The sequence below is a fragment of the Rhyacophila brunnea genome, unplaced genomic scaffold (genome assembly GCF_057557595.1).
Source record: "Rhyacophila brunnea isolate RB1 unplaced genomic scaffold, BYU_Rbru_1.0 scaffold_45, whole genome shotgun sequence".
Classification (NCBI taxonomy): Eukaryota; Metazoa; Arthropoda; class Insecta; order Trichoptera; family Rhyacophilidae; genus Rhyacophila; species Rhyacophila brunnea.
The window spans coordinates 567851-588320 of NW_028233120.1; the positions used below are offsets into that span (position 1 = coordinate 567851).

Below are 20470 nucleotides of genomic sequence, written 5' to 3' on the forward strand. Positions count from 1 at the left end.
TAATAAGATTAAAGAAGCCGTATATTTTATTATTTACTTTATGTAAATTATTATAATTGACGAGAAAATCGTTTGACAAATTATCATATCTTTGGGTATTTTTTAAAATCATTCAAACATTGAATGAAATTGTATTTCATACAATCTATATATTAGAAAAAATACAATTTTGCACTCGTTTTCCATATTGAGCTTAGTTAAAAGTTGTTGTATATACATTATGGTAAAGCTCGTTTTGCAATGAGTTATGGAAATATTCGACACAAGATCTATAATTACTACATTTTGAGGTTCAAACACTACTCTAGCAAAAGCAAAAAATAAAATTTACATTAGAAGGTTACGCAGCCTAGCTGTATGCTATATACATGACACTGTTGAGCCCCCCCCCAACCCAAGGTAAAAAAATCCTTCACTAAAACGTACTCTTGAATGAGGCGCTGAATCAAATTGACTCGAATCTATAAAAAAAATTCGAATATAATATACAATTTTTTATATAGATTTTTCCCATAAGAGACGGTTTGATCTAAGTCTTCAGTATTTAAGCACTTTTCCTTTTCTTTTTTGATAAAACCTAAAATCATATTTAATGAAAAAATCAATAAAGTGGTAAAAATTAAATTAAAATATTGATTTTCAATGCTTCATGACTGTATCTTCTATTTAACATCCGTGTTAAATGCGAGAGTTCTAGCTAAGATTACATATTTACATTGTTATTCGAAAAAAATCAAATTTTTGCGCCGATATTCTTACATTTCATATGTTTATTAATAGCCAAAACCTGATGGCACAATTTTAAATTAATAAAAGGTAAATATAGATATCGAAATATAAAAATACGGTTGACGCATATTTAGACATCTCATCTTCCGATGTAATCTATTTTTTCTACTATTTTCGGGAAAGCATGTCTTAAAAGGTTTAATATTTGTGAAAATTATATTTATTTATTTATTGCGCACGTTTTTGGATTTTTTATGGTGCATGTATCTTATTCGTATGGCCTGAATCTGTATAATAAATATACTATTATTTGCAATTCACATTCAAATTTTTTTCAAAATATTCATTCATAATAGTATCATATTGTTTATAGTTTATGCGATTTGACCTTTTTCTTTTTAATGGTAGCATATTTATCTGATTTGGATTATACAGATACATATTTTTTAAAAAATTAAAAAAAAATAGCTTTTTTAAAAATAAACCATAAATAATCATGATCGAATAATATAGATCGGATAATTCAAGTTCTTAAATTTTTCTATCTTATAAACTCTATTTAAAATATTCTATAAATCATAAAAAAATTACATGTTAATTTATAAAGTTTCAAATCTGATTTGTAGCAATTATTTTCTTTATTATAATAAATCTTACTTTTAATCCATATATATTGATTTGCAATTTTAATATTGATATTTACGCTTTAGGAACCACTAATAAATCTGCAAAGTCTGAAAATTTATATGTAATTCAAGCCTCAACTGTATTCTAATAGTTATAGAATGAGATCTTTAGATTTAGTTTCCATTTAATAAATTAATTCGTTTTTTTAAATAAAAAACAAAACGATGGCGGTCTATATGATATTAAATAACAATAGATTTCTTTATTGGGTAATAAAAATACCTAAAAGAAATCTGTGAAAAAATTTGAAGCAGTATCTCATCAAGAACTGAATGCTTGAATGCATATAAAAATAAGAATATAATTTTAGTTCGATATATTACAATATTGGCTTTCAACATTCTGTTTTTTTAAGAAGTTAGCAACCTTATTTTTAATTTTATTATTCAATCAATTATTAATTATCTTTTTTTATTTTATATAGAAGTAATAGAATAATCGAAAAACGGGAATTAAAACTGTAAAACCATACACTTGACCGATAAACACATAAGAAGCCAAGAAAAAAAGATTTATACTACTTCAAAAAAGCAAACCAAAATTACAATCTTTTGAAAATGCATTCACTAAAAATTATATATGTTTATAATTTTTTTTTCTGCCTCCTACACTTTGAGTTTATGCCACATACTGGTTGAGAATAAACCTTTGGTTTACGATCGAAACATGTTCAATTAGTAACTTTTTTTTCTAAATAGAAAAGGATTGGAAAATAAATCCTTGTGCATAAAAATGGATTGAAGAAACCTGTCAAAAAATTCGATTATGAAAATTAAGGAAAGCAAACTTAAAAGCAGTAAAATTTTAAACCAACATAAAAATTGAATACTGTTATATTTTTTAAAATCAATATCAATTATTTATGGATATACGGGAATTTAAATACAGATTGGCATCAAATTACAAAATAACTAGGAAATATTCATTCCAAAAGTAAATAAGAATAGTTTAGAAATATTTAAAAGTATATTCGAATGTAAATACTATTACCAAATATTCTAAAAATATACCGATAATATCAATTATTCTAGAAACTGTTCGGCCGATCTATTATGAATTCATCGAGAAAACTATTATTCTATAAAAGAAAAATTCTGCTAGAAATCAACTTGTATCTCTTTTACGTTTTTAGTATAAAAATAAAATGCTTCGAAAATAAATAAGGCGCTAACAAAATTAATGATACAGCATAAAAAATTTTAAGAAAAAAAGCCGGCACTGAAGAGCTTTTAAATCACAATAACATGAAAAAGAGAATTTTAGAATTTGCAAATTGTGCTAATTTCAACTATATAAAAATTTGAACCTGCAATAAAACAAATTTATTTATAAAGAAGGCGATTTATACGCTCGCTAACCGATAGGAAAAACCTAAAATAAGGGCAGATAAAAGAAAATTATAGGACTATGGGTGAAAAAATGTTATATGCAATACGATAACTATTAGACGTGTCCTAAGAAAAAAATATAAAATTATATTACAATCACCAATATAAATTGAAAAACTAGTGCAGTATTCACACAAAATAAAAGCTGCTAATTCATACGATATTAAAGCTTAATATAATAAATTTGATTATAAAACACCGTCTTATTTTCGTGGTGATTAAGAATTTGAATAAAAGAATAAATCAAAAGGAACAATTTTAAAAAGTAACTGAATACCAGATTCTTAAATAGGGTGTCATATATAGAATTTAATTTGGCCCAACAAATGTATTAAAGCTTCTTTTACTTCACTAAAAAATAATAAGAATTCGATACTAATTCTAGAAGTAGAAAATTGGCTTCTTTTGGCATAAAACCAACAAGTACTAATGCAGCTACAAAGCAACTATGAAAAAGCACGAATAAACACAGATTTAAAAAAGAAAAATATCGACAGATTCCGTACAGAGCCAATATTACGCAAACCATGCGGCTCAATCAACCATAAATTTCTTTTTTTTAATATTATAAAGTATATCTTGCGAAATTTAATGCTTATTTTTTATGCGTTATAACGAGTAATTGATAAATATCAATACGGCATAGTAATAAAAAGATCCAATAATAGCGCTTAAATAGAGTAAACGGATTAAAAAAATAGAATTTCCACTATTTTCTGTTATATACATGTTCTCACTAAGCAGGTTATCAAACGATTAATTTTATAGTTCAATCACAAATACATGAATCTATATCTAGAACAAACCATTTTCGGTTCATTTAAGATTTCAAGAATGTCTTAAAATGTCTATAAAACATAAAGTTGATGCCAGAAGAAACGATAATATATTTTAAGATGATATAACTAGAAATCAACAATCAAAATCGGCACAAATAAGGCCGGTTGTATCGTGTATGAAACTAATGTTTATGGTAAAGATGGTTGAAGAGTCTGGGTATACTAGAAGATAATATATCTGCAATCTAATCAGAAAGATTTGAGAAGATATGTACGGCTATATAATCGGGATTATCAGATTGATCTAAACCAATATTTTGCTGGAAATTTATTTAAATCATTTACGGGCAATGATCTCGCTTACAAACAATTATATAGGTTTCTTGTATTAGGGCCGAATGTTTTGTAAAAATAGACAATCGTATACGAAAAGTATACCAGAAAATAACTTTACATATTTAAACGTAAAGACTAGGAAAAAGTATCTCCAGCATTGAATTCTTATCGGAAAAGATGCTATTTTATTAATAAATACATTAGATAACAATAAAAAAATACAAAGAGGATTTTAGTTTTATAAAATGGAAGTTAATAATAAGAAAAATTTGTCACTGTGCAATAAATTTCACCATGGTAAATATAGTATAAAAGAGTTAAGATAAATTATTCAATTAAATAAAAAGCTGTTTTTTGTGTAAAATAAAAGCAAAACAACTACATCAAGAAAATGTTAGCATAAGAATAACTCTATTATTTTTTTATTTTGGTCATCGAGATGTTTGATTATTATAAGCGTGAAACTTAAAGACAAAACAAGCCTCCACTTCATACTCGTAGAAAATGCTGTTAGGTGAAAAGCATATGTATTAGCATTTTGGTAAAGTCTTTAAAAAAATATTATCATAACGTCACAAGATTTTTTCTACATCTACACGGTAAAAAATGGTTAAAGAGTTAGAGGCATACACTTTATAGTTGCCAGAAAATTCATTTTTAAAAATCTGGGAAAACAAAAGGACACTCGGTTCAAGACTTGTAGAAAATTAGCTATAAAAAGTAAAGAGAAAATAAGAATCAAAACTGATATAAAATGCACGCGCGCAGACATATTTATTTGTGCACTATAAAAATAAAAATCTGATAACTTTGATACAAATGCGAATAGCAAGTTCCATATCACTTACCAATATTTTAAATAGGCTAATTTGAAAAATACGATGTATTAGCGAATTAACACCTTCTCAGTTACAAATGAAACAGGAAAATAGTATCATATATCACAAAAGGGAATATTAAGATTCTCTTAATACCAATAGTCACCTATAAAATAATCTTGGATGTCAGTTCAAGTGGAATCAAATGCACAATAGACTATATTGCCAAAAAAAATATGGAACATATAAGTCTTTTTCTTAAAATATGCGTTGATATATAAGGTAGTATTATCTTCTTGAATGTATTATCTAAATCTGCTATATAAAGCCATCCTGAGTTTTGCGCAGCGAACATAATAAGCAAATTTAAATTAGTCCTTATATTAATAATAAAAAGTTTGTATTCTATATTTTTTTTAAAACACTATTAAAACCATTCTGAATAAATAATACGCAAATAAATGATCTCGTACTCTTTACTATCTAGTAAATTTAGTAAAAAAAAATATCTTAGATGCTTTAAATTATATATAAATATTCAAGTTGACACATATGCGATTAAATTTTTTGTAATAAATAGGTCGTTAGTTGTATAATATTGGTTTAAATCATGAAAATTAAAACTCATGGCTTTTCATTTTTAATCATATTTAACAAATAGGTCTTAAAAGTAGTTTATTAAGCTAAATCGAAAATTCATGTCTTTTTTTTTAATTAATATAATGCTGCAAACTATTTTCGAATATTACGTTCGAAATAGTAGACTCATAGAAAAAGTATTATTTATGCTTTTTTTGTTTTCTAAAATCTTTTAAAGGTGAATCTATAGTTTATTTTTTTTAATATATTTATTATAAAGATAAAAAAACACCAAATTTAATTTGTAAAGAAGAAAAGAACAAAAAGATGAATATAAAACTCTTGTGGAAAGACATCCGCTACTTATATTTCACTAATTTTGATTTAAACAGATAAAATAAAATTACACTCAAGAATAATGCTAAATCGATTTCATGCTCTTAAAGCTCATGCCGGGCTTTTTTAGTCAGAAAAAAACACTTTATTATAACAATAAATACATAACTTGCTATTGTTTAAACATATAAATTAGCTTAGTACTGAAATTTCGAGGTCAAAAATAAAGGGAATAATCCTGTTGACAAATTTGATCACGAAGCCTAAAATTTAAAGAAAATATATACGGATGAAATTACGAACAAAAAATAAATTTAGATGGAGAGAAGATATTTTTTAAATGTAAATTAATAGTCCAAAATATCTGCTTTGAGGTTAGAAATGAAGAGATGATAATTTTTATTAAAACAATCAAAGCATCATTTTCAAGCGTAAATACAAAACTCTTACGCTTTATATTATTTTAGTACACATTTACTAGTACCTAAATTTTAAAAAAAATATGACTGGAATTGCCAATATCCTGCATAGTGTTCAACTGACTTCAAAGTAGCTCTCTATAAAAAGCAGTATGAACTAGAAATAGTATTCAATATAAGTAAAGAAGAAATTCCGATTCTTGCTGTCGTTTAAAACTTATTTCGATCTCTTCTGTGGCATAAAAAACTACTGATATAATTAATTTAGAAAAAAAACTTTTAACAATATAATACAAAATTATACAATTCTAGATTAAAATCCGATGTTTTTGAATTGTTATTTTATAATAATAAAAAAATAAAAATAAATGAAAGCTTATCGATCATAACTTTCTAAATTGCGATTTTCAATGGTAAAACAACAATTTAAATTTTATCGATCAGTATACAAATTATGTTAACTGCAATGAAAGGTTATTAAAATCAAATTATAGGATTCTTGTGATTAAATTTTAAGAAATAAAATGTAATATGGCATTTAGATAATTTTTTTTGTTTGTCTTTTGGTGGGAAAAAAACCTAAAGTTTGTTTTTGTTTTTCCGAGAATTTTAAAAAATAATTAACTCCTGTTTGACTTATCCACTTTTTACATTTTCGGTATGTTTAAATATGAAGAATATATAGACTTACCATAAATTTCACATTTATTAAATTCATTTTTATCATATTTTATTGTGCCCCTTGAACTAGTGCTTCAAATATGGTTTTAAGTAGAGGCAATTATTATGGAGGAATTTTGTTTGATATAGTAAATTTTTCACTTATATGTGATGCTCTATATCGAAAACGATACTATCTGATTTAAAGCAGCCGGGTTAGAGTAAATTTAAAACTTCTTTATAAATAAAACAACAACTTTACTCAAATATATTTTCAATAATTCTCCTGTGTGCGCTTAAGAGGCAAGATATGTATTTACTAGTTTTATAAAGAGAAATTTACCTCATTCCAAAAATTATTGCAATATATAGAATATCATTCAGCCAAATAACCCCATGTATAATCTTTATTGATAATAGAAAAAGCTGAATACCAAAATGCTTCAATTGATAGAAAAAAAGGTTACGTATATCGGAAATCAGCTAGGCACTGTACGATACGGGTAGGGGTGCTATGAAAAAAAGAAGTATCAATTGATGCGTTAATAAACAAGAATTTGCAAAAGAAAAACGTTTTTTACATGTATTTATGTAAATAAAGCCGTGTTGTGTTGTCCATAGAAAACAACTAATGAATGGCAGTATTAGAAAATTTATATCTCTTACTGTGGGTATATAAGTTTAAAGGTGTGATAATAAGTTAATGGAAGATTTAATGGTAATAAAGCACTAATTGAATTTTATACAATCGTATGAGTAAGCTTATAATGCAAGTAATATTTTATTGTCACTTTAATTTGTGAAAGATATGGGCCCACTGATGAAAGTATTCAACAGAAATTTCTCATTGAAAATATTACATTTGATTTATCTTCTTTAGTAGTCAATTTATTTTTTTATTGACAAGTCAAAGGCTCACAAAGCTTTAATATGAAGGTGATATAATTAATTTCTTTTTCTGCTAAAGGCTATAAATATATATCAAAATCTGCAACAAATTATCTTTTGTGCAGTTAACATACATTTCACATATAAAGAAAAGCTAGGTTTACATACCCTGGAATAAAATATGATTGTACTTCAGCAATAATGGCATAAAAATTTGTCAACATATATGATGAATTATTGCAATATTTCAAATATCTGCAAAACCTATCTTAACGATAAAAAGGTATATACAAGACATAGAAATATCATGCAATATTAATTAAACATTAATGTAGGAAGTTCTGAAACCTGAATCGATATACTTTGTTGAAAAAAGATGACCGCATCTAGAAATTACGGGTTGATGAAACTGACGAATATAACTAACGAAGAAATAAAGTATCCTTTACAAAGGAAAAAGAATCGTAAGAAGAGTATATAATGGGAGATTTTTTTCTCAATAAATGCTTTAATAGCTTAATAATGACCGAGAACTGGTTAAGTATTCAAACATAGAAAAGCATAAATGTATAAAATGAAAAGAAAAGGATTTTCACTTATTAAATTATTAAATGCGTATCTTAGAATGAAGTATAAAATTATAAATCTATATATAGAAACCATTTTGCTGAGATAAAAAGATGGTTTAATATGTAAAATAAAAAATAAACACTACCATCAAAAATTCTATTATTATCACCAAAAAAAAGAAAGCGAAGAAACAGATCACAAAATTTTTTGAATATAGACAACACAAAACCGAAATAAGAATTAACTGACAATTTCATGTAAGGCAGAAATATATAACAATAGGCTTCTAGAAAGTATATGTATGGAACCGTTTGCCGAACACTTCAGACTATGAAATATAACGAAAAAGTAGGATTTATATTTATCTTTAGTTAAATTCATTTAACAACTAGGAAAATATAAAGAGATACAGAAAACGATTTAAAAAATATAAGTGGTTTGGGAAAAACTGATATAAAAGTATTGCATCCTGTTCGAATATTTTTTTATGATAAAAAGAAGAAAATGTCAGAATAATGAAATAGGAATAATCTGACTTATTTTGAATATGTGAAGATGATAAAATATGATCTGTTCAGCGGAATAAATTAACCCAATTAATAAATGCGGAATACGAATGGTAAAATGGCATAACATGAAAATGTAAGGCAACAAAATACCTAAAATCGTAGCTAAAGATGTTGAGAATTCCAACAGAAGCTAGCATACCTGCAATATATAGATTGTGTTGGACAACTAAATGTATAAATTTTAGCGCAGAAGATGCATTTAGGAAGATTTTAAATTCATTTGATTGATTGTGTATATTTAAAATCTGCTTTTTAGTCCAATCTAAAGTTTTGTTCAACAAACATTAAAATATAAAATGAAAATTTTACCCTTAAATAAATAAATAGAATGATCTATCTAGTTCTTAATGGAACCATAAAGCATCTTTAATAAAGATTATGTTGATTGATCGTCTTTAATCATTTATATCCAGCAAAAAGATTATTTTTATTAAAAACTCATGTTATATTACATTTAAATAGAACTAATACAAAATTTTTATATTTACATGGACAAGAAAAATATACATTAAACTTATGCATAAGAATTTCTAATAGATTGGCACATAAAAATAATGCTTAAAATTTAATTCATACAAATATAAAAATATAGTTATTATATCAGACGCCTGTATTTAATGTAGTATAACCCATGTTTAATGTTTTTGTTCTTATGGGAAAATGCCATTTAAAATAGAACGAAGTGGAGCAGTCATTACGAAATAGTTGACTAAATCATGAAAACAAATGCATAGTTCATGTTTTAAATATTGTTTTTAGGTATCTTAAAACGATTTGATGTAGGTTTTTAGATGCGCTGTACTCGCAAGGCTGTAGGAAGAGAATCTTTGTATTTTAGAATATGATGACAAGAAAAAACTCCAATACCTTTATGAATGTTTATGTCTTTAATAATAGAAAAAAATGTACTATTTTATAAATTTTAACAAAAAAGCAATAAAAAATATACATTGGAGAACTAAATTTAATCATTCAAATATACTTTAATGGATGAAAGTAGCAAATTGGAGGGTGGGCTAGATTGCTAAAATTGATGAAAGTTGATCCATAAGACTGAAAAAAACACATTTCAACGTATTTTATGTTTTTGGGTTGTAAGATCAGTAGGAGAAAACAAATGTAAGGTAATTGAGCAAGTCCAAGCATTAAAAATTAATAAAAGGGCTCTTCATGCAATAATAAAATAGTATGTTGAAAAGGGAATACTAATGATAAATGAATGAAAGGGATACTATGAATTGGTTTGGTATGAAATAAGAATTTGAAAATTATTCGTTAAAATCGACTATTCAAAAAGAGTAGAACAGATTGTAATAAATAAAAATACTACAAAATAAAATTTAACAGAGAAATAAAAAAATCGTGTCTTCAATCTGATAACTGAATAATTTGTACTTTCTGACTTTTATTAGTATTAAAAAATAGAAAAAGACAATATCTTAGATGTGATCATAGTTATATTATTTTATTTTAAATTGCGATTTTTAGTAGAGAAATTAACAATTTACGTTTAAATAAGGGCCTCAAATATTATCCAGGCGCCAATTTTTTGAAAGTTATAGCTCATTTATACAATATTATACCATGTAAATTTTATGTATAACTTTAATACTTCCCAATTTACGATACTTGGGGTTGATAAGATATCGAATATAAATATATATTATATTTAATTGACATACAGGGTGGTATGGTTGAGTGGTTTACAAGTCGGACCCTAGTGAGGGGCTGCAGGTTCCGCTTCACCAAGGCCACTAATTGCTAAACGAATTTACTCTAAAGAAAAATACCTAAGGGGGGTCAGTGATGAACAAAAGATAAACCATAAATAATTGACAAGCCATTGGAAATAGGAGGTTGCTGTGTAAGCCATTGAACTGTGCCTCCGAGATGGAAAAGGATCCCACATCGCTCAGCAAGGATATAGGTAAGTGTGGATGTGATTGTAGCTTGTATACCTTAGCGATGAACAGTGGACAGAATCTCATCCCTCCACATAATGACTGCCGCCTATGAGAAAGAGCCCAATCCACGGTGATTACGGGTGACAAGAAGTCCTGGGAATCTCCCACGGAGAGACGCCGCAGTTAAGCAATGGTTACTATAAACTAAAAGCGAACTTTCTAGTAGTGATAGCGTCAAATATAAATAAAAAAGTAAATTTGATTGGAATTTTTTAATTACCATACATAAGACATAGAAATATTTATTTTTCTTGCAAGAAAAAACCTAAATAAATTCATAGGGAATTGATTTTGAATAGCTGCGAGGGGTATTGTAAACATTGGTTTTAGTCCATCGTCAATACGACAGTCTGATATGTGCATACATTTTATGTTGGGTTTTTTGATCAACTCGATTTCCGAGCTGAAGATAAAATAATCAATCTATCAATTTAGTGTGATAGATTGTATTCCGAATGCCATATTATTGTGGCGGAAAAGGCAAAGAAGTTTTCTGTTGCTAATAATATATAGCTTCGTGTGTTTAGGATTAAATTATATTATTGATTTGGCCAATGTTATTTTATAATTTTAATTAAATTTTGATCTAGACTAGATACTTAAAAACCGAATTCAAAATTGCAGTATGTTTTTGACCGTAGCGATATATCTTCACTTTAAATTGTAATCAATATATTTCATTATTCTAAAAGCTACTAAACGTCCGTGATTTGATCGCAAATATCGTATTTACATTCTTTTGTTATTATAAATTCTGCATAGATACTATTTATGGTAATTTGTGATCATTTATCTTCTTGTGTGTAGCACCCATTATATGTCTGAATGTTGATATCTTTAATCATAATATTGAACATATAAAGTATTTGTATTCTGTGACTGATATCACAGCTAAAGTTGATTTATGAGTATTCGATGTCAGAAGAATAATCTTTTTGTTTGCATTTGCTTGATCATAATTTAAGATATTTATTTATGGGCTAATTTTCTTTTTATCGATTTTATCTATCTAGATGTGGTAAGCGTGTTGGGAATATTGCAGAACACCTTGATGCATCTTTTGACACCTTACACTTATCTATCTTGATCAACTGCTCGTCTTCTCTCAAATTATATGAGTTCAAGTGTCTTGCGGAGTGTGAGAGCTTACATATATGCTTCTACTTCGTCCGGGATTTTCAACTCCTTAACATATTTTTTATAATATTTTGTGACCATGCCGTTCCAAGTCATCACATATGCTTTATCATAATAAAATTCCTTTTCATAAAAATTTTGATTTAAATTTATATTTTTAACTTGACTTTGTGTGCTGTTTTTATTTTTCATGGTTCGAGGAATTATATTTTATTTATGGGTTAGTTTTAAAAATGTGATTTTATGTTTTTTCTTTAATCGTAGAGTGATGGTTTCGAAAATAAATATTTTATTTATAATTATGACTAACTCTTCTTCTGTACTTCTCATCTTTCTTATGTCTATTACGTGAATGGTTTTTTCTTTGTCCTAGGGTTTGAATGAAGCCTCGATATAGTGTATAACTTGAAGTTCTTTCTGATATATTTTGTAATTTTATGTCACTATACCATTATGTGTTATAACTTATGGCATAATATTTGTCTTACACTTGTATTTTAATATTAGTTCTGATGCTAGCAAATCATATTTTCTTAATTTGTCCTTTTTCAACATTGTTTATATAATGTATGTTGCTACCCCAATATCGAATAAATAAAGTAATTATATTTTTTACCATATATGAGTCTGTTGAATCTTTAGATAAATAAACCGATGTATGTCTACATTCTAGTATCTACCATGATCTCTGTATATTTATTTTCCATAATTTCTTCTATTTATTGCCTATAAAGTGTTACACTTGAACTCATATCATTTGACATAAGAAGAGCAGTTGACAAAGATAGATCCGGGGAAGGTGTCAAAAAATGCATTAAGTAGTTGTGAAATATTTCTAATTGGCTGTCTACATCACAGTCGATGGAATTCTTAAAAAGAAGAAACTTAACCCATGTCAAAAAAATGGATAAAATTTAGTTAAATTACATAAACGTTGTCCTGTTTGCAGTCAAAGAATTTAATTTATAGATTAAATTTATTTTCTGCTATTGAATCTTGTTCAAGCATAACTTCAAACTACTGTTTAGAACATATTTAGCTAATACTTCTCACCACCTCTGTCATTTTACGTCTTCCTCACTGCAAGTAGTAGCATTTATACTTATTATGGTAGATTTTTATTTTAAACCTCCACATATTTTTTTCTTCAAGCTTAGCTTGATCATTTTCCCGTGGCACATATTATCATACTTTCGGCATCTCTTTCTTTTTTTTGCTTACATCTTCTTTTCAAAAATTAGTGACAATGATTTTCCTCTGTCTTATAGTCGGGACGAGGAATAATAATTATCAAAATTTAAATAGTAAAACCACATTAAAGACGAAAAGAAACTTTTATATATTTACTTCAAATGAAAAGTTTTATTTAAGATTTCCAAAAATAGGAGCAATAGTCATAGCCATTAGAAGTTCATTATTTTCATCTTTTTCTCTTTCGATTTTTCTTACCACTTTTTGCAAATTACCAATTTCATTTTTAAAATTTTTGATTTCATTTTCTCTTACTTTTCTTTCCGCTGTAATTCTAGCAGCTTCCTGGTCTCTTTTAGCAATTTCATTTTTCAAATTACTGTTTTTTCTTAGTGATGATTCAAGATCCATTTTGATGCATTTAAAATTATATCTATCTTCATTTCGGTAAAAATTGAGTAGATCATTATCTTGTTGGGTGTAATTAGAATTAGCTTTGCCCTTATTATCAAAAAGAACTTTCATTTCGATTTCCTCGTTTTTATACAGTAAAATTTCGTCTTCCAAATTTTTCTTTTGTGTGTCTTTAATGGCGATGATATTTGTGAGTGTCTCGATTTGGAGTTCCATTTCTTTAAATTTAATTTTCTCTTTCTTATCGTTTTCTAGGAGCAATTTTATGACATTGGAGTATTTGTTGTACATTTCTGTTATTTTGTTGAGTCTTTCGACAACGGTACAATTTTTCTTTTTTTCGAAATTGAGAAGGGTGATGATTTCTTCGACGTTTTTAATTCTTGCAAGATCGTTATATGAACTAATTTCGTTAGTTTCACTTGTTAGGTTACTGTTGTTAATTGATGTGTTGATTTCAGTAGCTTCATTTTTAACTCTATTAAGATCATAAAATGAAGTGTCGATTTCGATTCCATCGTTTTCCGATTTCAGTTCATACATATTATTTTCCATTTCTTCGGTGATACTCATATTATTGTCGAAATTATTGTTATATTCGCCGTACAATTTTTCGTTTGTCAGTAATTCTTTGTCGTGGACATACTTTTTGTAAAAGAAATCAATTTTTTTCCAAACATCTTCGAGACTTTCGAGTTTCTTAGACATGAACGCTATTTTTTGTTTCAGCAAGTAGTTTTCCTTTTCAATGGTATCATAACCGCTAATTTTTCCATCCATTTTGATAATTTTTTCGTTTAAGAATTTGTTTTGTGATTCGTATTTTTTAATGTCTTCAATAACCAAATCCAGTTTATTTTTGATTTTATCTGTTTCTTCTTGATTTTCATCGATTTTTTCTTTATATTGTAACATTCTTTTAGAAATTTTCTCGATTTCGTTATCTTTGTTTTTGATTTCTGTTTCGTGGTCTTTAATGCACTTTTCCTTGATTTTTTCTATTTCGTTTGTCTCATTCCGGTAAAACTCGATTGTTTTGTATATTTTCTTGTTATAAGTTCGTATTCTTTCTTCGATAATATCCTGTAGATTTTTGATTTCATTTTTAAAAGAGTGGTTTTTATCACGATAATTTTCGATTTCGTTTTTGAGATTACTGCATTCATTTTGATATTCTGATAATTCGTTAGTAAGCGTGTTAATTTCGTTTTTGTCAGCAATTATATCCTTTTCAAAGTTATTTATTTTATTTTGACATCGATGAATTTCTTTATTGAGGTCATTAATTGTGTTTTGATGTCTACAAGCTTCATTTTTCATATCATTTTCGTACTTTTCTTTGAGTTCGCGTATTTCATTTTTATGAATCGAATCTTCATGTTCCAGTTCACTTATTTTATTTTTGTATTCGGATAATTGATTTTCGGTAATAATAGCTTGTTCTTCGTGTGATTGTCTTTCATTTTCCAATAAATTTCTGTATCTTTTAATTTCCATGTCAAATATTTCTTTATTTGATGCAATGATATAATCTTGTTCAATTTTACTTTTTTTTCTTTCCTCGTCGATTTTCAAATTGAGTTGATTGATTTTGTCTTCAAAATTTTTTCTTTTTTCATCGTATTTATTGTCGTTTACTTTCTTATCAGTAGTCATTTTTTGCAATTTTACTTTCATTTCTTCTATTATAAACTCCAAATTATTTTTTTCTTCTGATATTTCGTGCAATTTTTTAGTTGCTTCTTCCAACCTTTCATTTACCAAATCGCCATTTTTTTCGATGATATCTCTCATTTTTTCGTTATTTTGATTTATTTTCTCGTCATATTCTTTTATTTTTGCATCTTTATCTTTCATTTTGAGATCATATTCACTTATTTGATTTTCGAGCTTGCTTATTTCCTCTTTCATTTTTTCATCGTACTCAATCTTTTTAAGGTTGTTTTCACTTATATTACAGTTTAATTCATGGTTCTTTTTCGACAAATCTTCAAGTCTTAGGTTCAAATCCTCAATATTTCTATTTAAATCATTAACTTTATCGTGCAGTCTGTTATTGTCCTCGTTTAATATATTCTTTTCCTCTTCGAATTTCTCATTTTGAGTACCGAAATCACCAACGACATTTTCCAGTTTTTCTTTTTCATTTCGCAATCCCATCAGCAGTTCATCTTTTTCGTTTCCAGCTATTCTTTCATTTTCGAGTTCATTTTTCAAACTATTTATTTCTTGGTCTTTTTTAAGAATGACATTCCGTGTTTCATCTTCGATATTTTTAATTTTTTCGTTTATTGAGTGTATTAGGAAGTCTTTATTTTTGATTTCCAGGTCGTGTTTAGTAATTTTTAGAAGTGGTTTTATTTTTTGGTATAGTCTCCACCACTCCCATTTTTTTAGAGCTAGCAATAGACGGGCATTTTTTTGGATGATGAGAATTTCTTTTAATCTTATCTGGTCTGTTTTCTGTTTTAGGATTTGTATTTTGGTTTTAATTTTCGCAGTTAAGTGGTGTGATAAAATTTTCACTTTTTTTGATCTTTTTTCTTCTATTGTTGCGAGAATACCGCTTTTAAAGAATATCATTGTATTTCCGATCTTCCATAAACTTTCACATTTGTTGTCTTTCTTATTTGAATCTTCGTTTTGATTGATACCTATGTGTTTAATTATTTGGATGCAAGCTTCTTTATTATCCAAAAAGCATTGTTTTTCGTTTCCTCTTGGATCAAACAACACCAAGTATCGTTTTCTGAATTCTCTAAACGACATACGATTGGGATATCCCAGTCTGCTAATTCTGATTCCTTCCATGATACCGTTACATCGCATTTGATTGAGAACCAACGAATTATCGAAGTTATTGGGCATTTTGTGGGTGTTTGGAATGATACATCTTACGAAATGTGGTTTGGTTTGTTTGAGAGTTCCTAGTAATTTTCCCAAGCCTTCTTTATGTTTTTGAGCTACACTTCTGAAAAATCCTTTTTTGGCGCTTTTTTGTTGAATTTGTTGTTGAGATATGCCTGTATATACTATTGTTTTTATGGTTTGGCTAGTTGAGTTTGATAATAGTGATATTATGCTTTCGAAGTAAGGGTCTCTGTTTTTAATAAGCCAGTCTTTTACTATGTATGTTACTTTTCCAGCATAGTGGTCGATAGTGAACCCTTTTTCGAGTTTGCTGACTTCGAATACGGGTAATTTATCGTTAAATCTTTCGTGGATATTATTTTTACTATCAATATGAAGGTTTGATCTTGTGTTTACATTGTTTTGAACGATATTGGATTTTGTATTGTTTGCATGATGATTGGTATAAAATGATAGCTTATTCAATTTTTCGAGAAACGAGCGATCACCGCCACCAGGCATGACGCATTCCTCATCTAAATACGCCAATATCCCAATAGGATTGCTTCTTTCGATGATATCAATAGCTGGTTGTAAGTCCATTCCGAAGTCGAGGTATGTCCATTCGATATTTTCCTTCTGGTATATTTCCTGTTCGAGCACAAACATATAGTGGTTAAAAAACTGTTGTAATTTTTCATTGGTAAGATTGATACAAAGCTGTTCAAAATCATTTTGTGGGAATATTTCGAATCCAGCGATATCGAGTACGCCGATATAGTTTATATTATCGGTATTTAAACCGAAATTGTGTGACTTGGTTTTTGAAAGGATTATGTTTAGTTTATCGACAATAAAATCGAACATCTTCTCGTATAATATCCTAGAAAGTCCGTCTACTATTCCGTATATCTGTGATACTGTTCTGGTGTCGCGGACTACATCTCGGCCTGCTCTTATTACTGGTCGGATTAGAACTGTCATGAAGTCGTCTGTGTCAATACCTAAAAGTGTACATACTTTATTGCATATATGGGGGTTAGTTAGTGTAGGTTCGTTGTTGATTTCTTCGAATTCTAAGTTTCCGAGATATAAAATTGATGAAAGAACTTTGAATATTGAAACCTTTTCGTGATCGGAGAATCCTAATGTCGTGAGAGATTGCAGAAGTTGGGTGAATTGTGTGGTGAAGTGTGTGTGCTCTTCAGCAAGAATTGGTTTGGATGATGGGATGTATTTGAAGTCGACAGTATCAATGAGACATTCCCTTCTCAAAACCTCAACAATATCATTTACATTATTGTTATTGCTATTATTAGAAGAATGTGCATTAAAATTGTTAATTGATGAGAGAAGATAGTAAAAGACGTGATAATTTCTTTCTCCTCTGTTTATAGAAGTAACCCTGCTTTTCTCAAGAAGATATTTTTCAATATGAGCCCCGATGATTCTACCTTTCTTAAACTCAATCTTAATGAATTTTCCGAATCTTGAAGAGTTATCATTTCTGATAGTTTGTGCATTTCCAAAGGCTTCAAGAACAACATTCGTTTCAAGAATCATTTTTGATGTTTTATCCCCTTCGTTGCTAATACTACCATTTAAGCTGTTATCACTACTTCTTTTAATATCAATACCATAAGAACTACTAATTACTGTATCGCTGCTATCGGATCTATTATTTTCATTGTTAGTACAGTTTTCGATGTATGCAAGAAAAGAAATGGCCATCTTAGTATTTTCTGTCTTTCCTGCACCCGATTCGCCCGTAATCAAAATAGACTGGTTTTCATTGTTCTGTACCATTGAAGAATAAGCATCAGCAGTAACTTTATAAATATGCGGGACATCTCTTTTATCATCACCAGTTTCACAAAAAGATTTCTTCATAGGCATATACTTCTCTTTCATAGCATTTCCATACAAATCCTTTACCACTTTGTATGGATTTACCGCCAATAAGAAAAGACCAGACCATGTATAGACTTCATCATGTTCATACCTCATCATAAGATTATATAAAAGACTTGGTTCGTTTAAATGGGATAGAAATGATAGATCCGGCGCATATAGAAATTTTGACGGGTTCATAGGAAATATCGATGACGAAGAAACTTTCATCTCGGTGTTTTCTTGGGTCATAACGGAAATCATATTATCTTCTCTTTCTTTTTTATTGGATTTATAGCTTTTGAATGTTCTACTCTTTGAAACATCGTTTTTGGTACTGGTCCCAATATTCAATGAATCCTTCGATGCATCTGAACTTGTTGTGGAATCAATTATGTATGCGGGAATATAAGCATGATCGGGATGTGTCACCCAAACCCACTTCAATCCTCCTTTATCTGCACTCAACTCGGTTAACTTTCCTGTCTTCATTTTTGTTAAGGGTTCTTTTTTTTGGCTAATGAATATTCCAATTAAATAAATAAAGAAAAGAAAAAAAGCTTATTCGGAAAATCAAAGCATGAAAGATCTTTGTTTAAAAATATCAAGATAAAATTAAAAAAATTATGAAATACATAAATTAATAGAAATAACACAAATTTATTATATTTATGGTGTTAATTAAGAATTAAAAATCAATACTAATGTCAAATGTGAATTATATTGGTGTATTTTATGTAGTAGAAAAAATGAATACTAATGTTGAATAAGAATTTTATTAGTATGTTTTATTAAGTGGAAAAATGAATACTAATGTTGAATAAGAATTTTATTACTATGTTTTATTAAGTGGAAAAATGAATACTAATGTTGAATAAGAATTTTATTAGTATGTTTTATTAAGTGGAAAAATGAATACTAATGTTGAATAAGAATTTTAGTACTATGTTTTATTAAGTGGAAAAATGAATACTAATGTTGAATAAGAATTTTATTAGTATGTTTTATTAAGTGGAAAAATGAATACTAATGTTGAATAGAATTTTATTGGTATATTTTATTAAGAATTAAAAATCAACACTAATGTTGAATAAGAATTATATGGATATGTTTTATTGTATTTAGTAAAAATGATAACATTTGTAATATTAGTAATTATTCATGTCTTATGATATTAATCCATGAATATATTGGAATTCTACAATTAAGTACATTAAAATTCTAATATAAATTTTATTGGTAAAACAGCGCAAAAGCCGCTGTCTTTAAAAAAACAGTTTTATCTAAATTAATATTTGAATTGAAATATACAATCATCGATAAATTAAAATTTTATACAATCATCGATAGATTTATATTTTTTACCATCATTGATAAATTAAATACAAAAATTTAATTAACGGGAACAGATTTTATTTAATTTTAATTAAATTTGATACCGAATCTTGAATTTAAAAAGCATCTTTACCTAATTGAAAATATTTAAATTATCCTATACAAAAATGCATTTCATTATACTAAATATTCTATAGGCATAAAATATATTATGGAAAATCTTTTATACTAAAAATACTCATATTCGAAATTATAGTATACAACAAATATTATTTTCCATCATAATTGCACCCTATTTTCCATAATATATTTTCTTCCACAAAAATATGTTACTAGGAAATGTAGAATGCTAAAATCCTAATACATAATGAAAAATATTATATTTATTATGCCAAAACATTATTCTTCTAAATAAAATTACAAATATTTTTATATACTTTAAATACACAAATCTTTATAAAAATACACTATAATCAGTATTGTGCGTTACAATACTTGCTATGGTTTTATAATAGATAATCGCTACGCAAAATTCAAAAAAAAATTATTTCAAAATTAATATTTTTATTGCGCAAACGTCATTCTTTTTCTATCTATGATTTATGATAACAATCAAACCATCAGAATATTTAATTTACTTATAAATTTATTTCATTTTTTAGCTATACAAATCTTTTAATTCTAAACTGTAGATTGCTCTAGAAAACAGATCGGCTTAAATATTCTGAATAATCACCACGTTACAATCATCCACTCTACAACTGCTCTTTCTAAGACACATTATTGAATTATTTTTCATAATCCTATTGTTTGTATGATTCTGATTTAGTAAGCATTCCTAGCTCTTTTAAATACGACTAAATGTGTTTTTTGTAAGCACTTCTTCAAATGGTATGGCATATGGTACTATCTGTGCTTTAAATACAAATCG

At 27.4% G+C, this 20470-nt stretch overlaps 3 protein-coding genes across 3 annotated transcripts; all 3 read right to left on the reverse strand.

Annotated features, from left to right (window-relative positions):
- Nucleotides 1-13936: 13936 nt before the first annotated feature.
- Nucleotides 13937-14961, reverse strand: LOC147066617 (uncharacterized). The gene is made up of 3 exons (XM_085955112.1): nucleotides 14769-14961; nucleotides 14308-14408; nucleotides 13937-13942 (listed from the first exon to the last, which is right to left on the reverse strand). Exons 1-3 carry the CDS (start codon nucleotides 14959-14961, stop codon nucleotides 13937-13939), a joined length of 300 nt encoding a protein of 99 aa, XP_085811238.1.
- Nucleotides 14962-15475: 514 nt separating this feature from the next.
- On the reverse strand, nucleotides 15476-17181 carry LOC147066618 (uncharacterized). The gene is made up of 3 exons (XM_085955113.1): nucleotides 16793-17181; nucleotides 16498-16699; nucleotides 15476-15484 (listed from the first exon to the last, which is right to left on the reverse strand). Exons 1-3 carry the CDS (start codon nucleotides 17179-17181, stop codon nucleotides 15476-15478), a joined length of 600 nt encoding a protein of 199 aa, XP_085811239.1.
- Nucleotides 17182-17311: 130 nt separating this feature from the next.
- LOC147066619 (uncharacterized) lies at nucleotides 17312-18468 on the reverse strand. The gene is made up of 4 exons (XM_085955114.1): nucleotides 18253-18468; nucleotides 17982-18213; nucleotides 17516-17894; nucleotides 17312-17318 (listed from the first exon to the last, which is right to left on the reverse strand). Exons 1-4 carry the CDS (start codon nucleotides 18466-18468, stop codon nucleotides 17312-17314), a joined length of 834 nt encoding a protein of 277 aa, XP_085811240.1.
- Between the last annotated feature and the right edge of the window lie 2002 nt (nucleotides 18469-20470).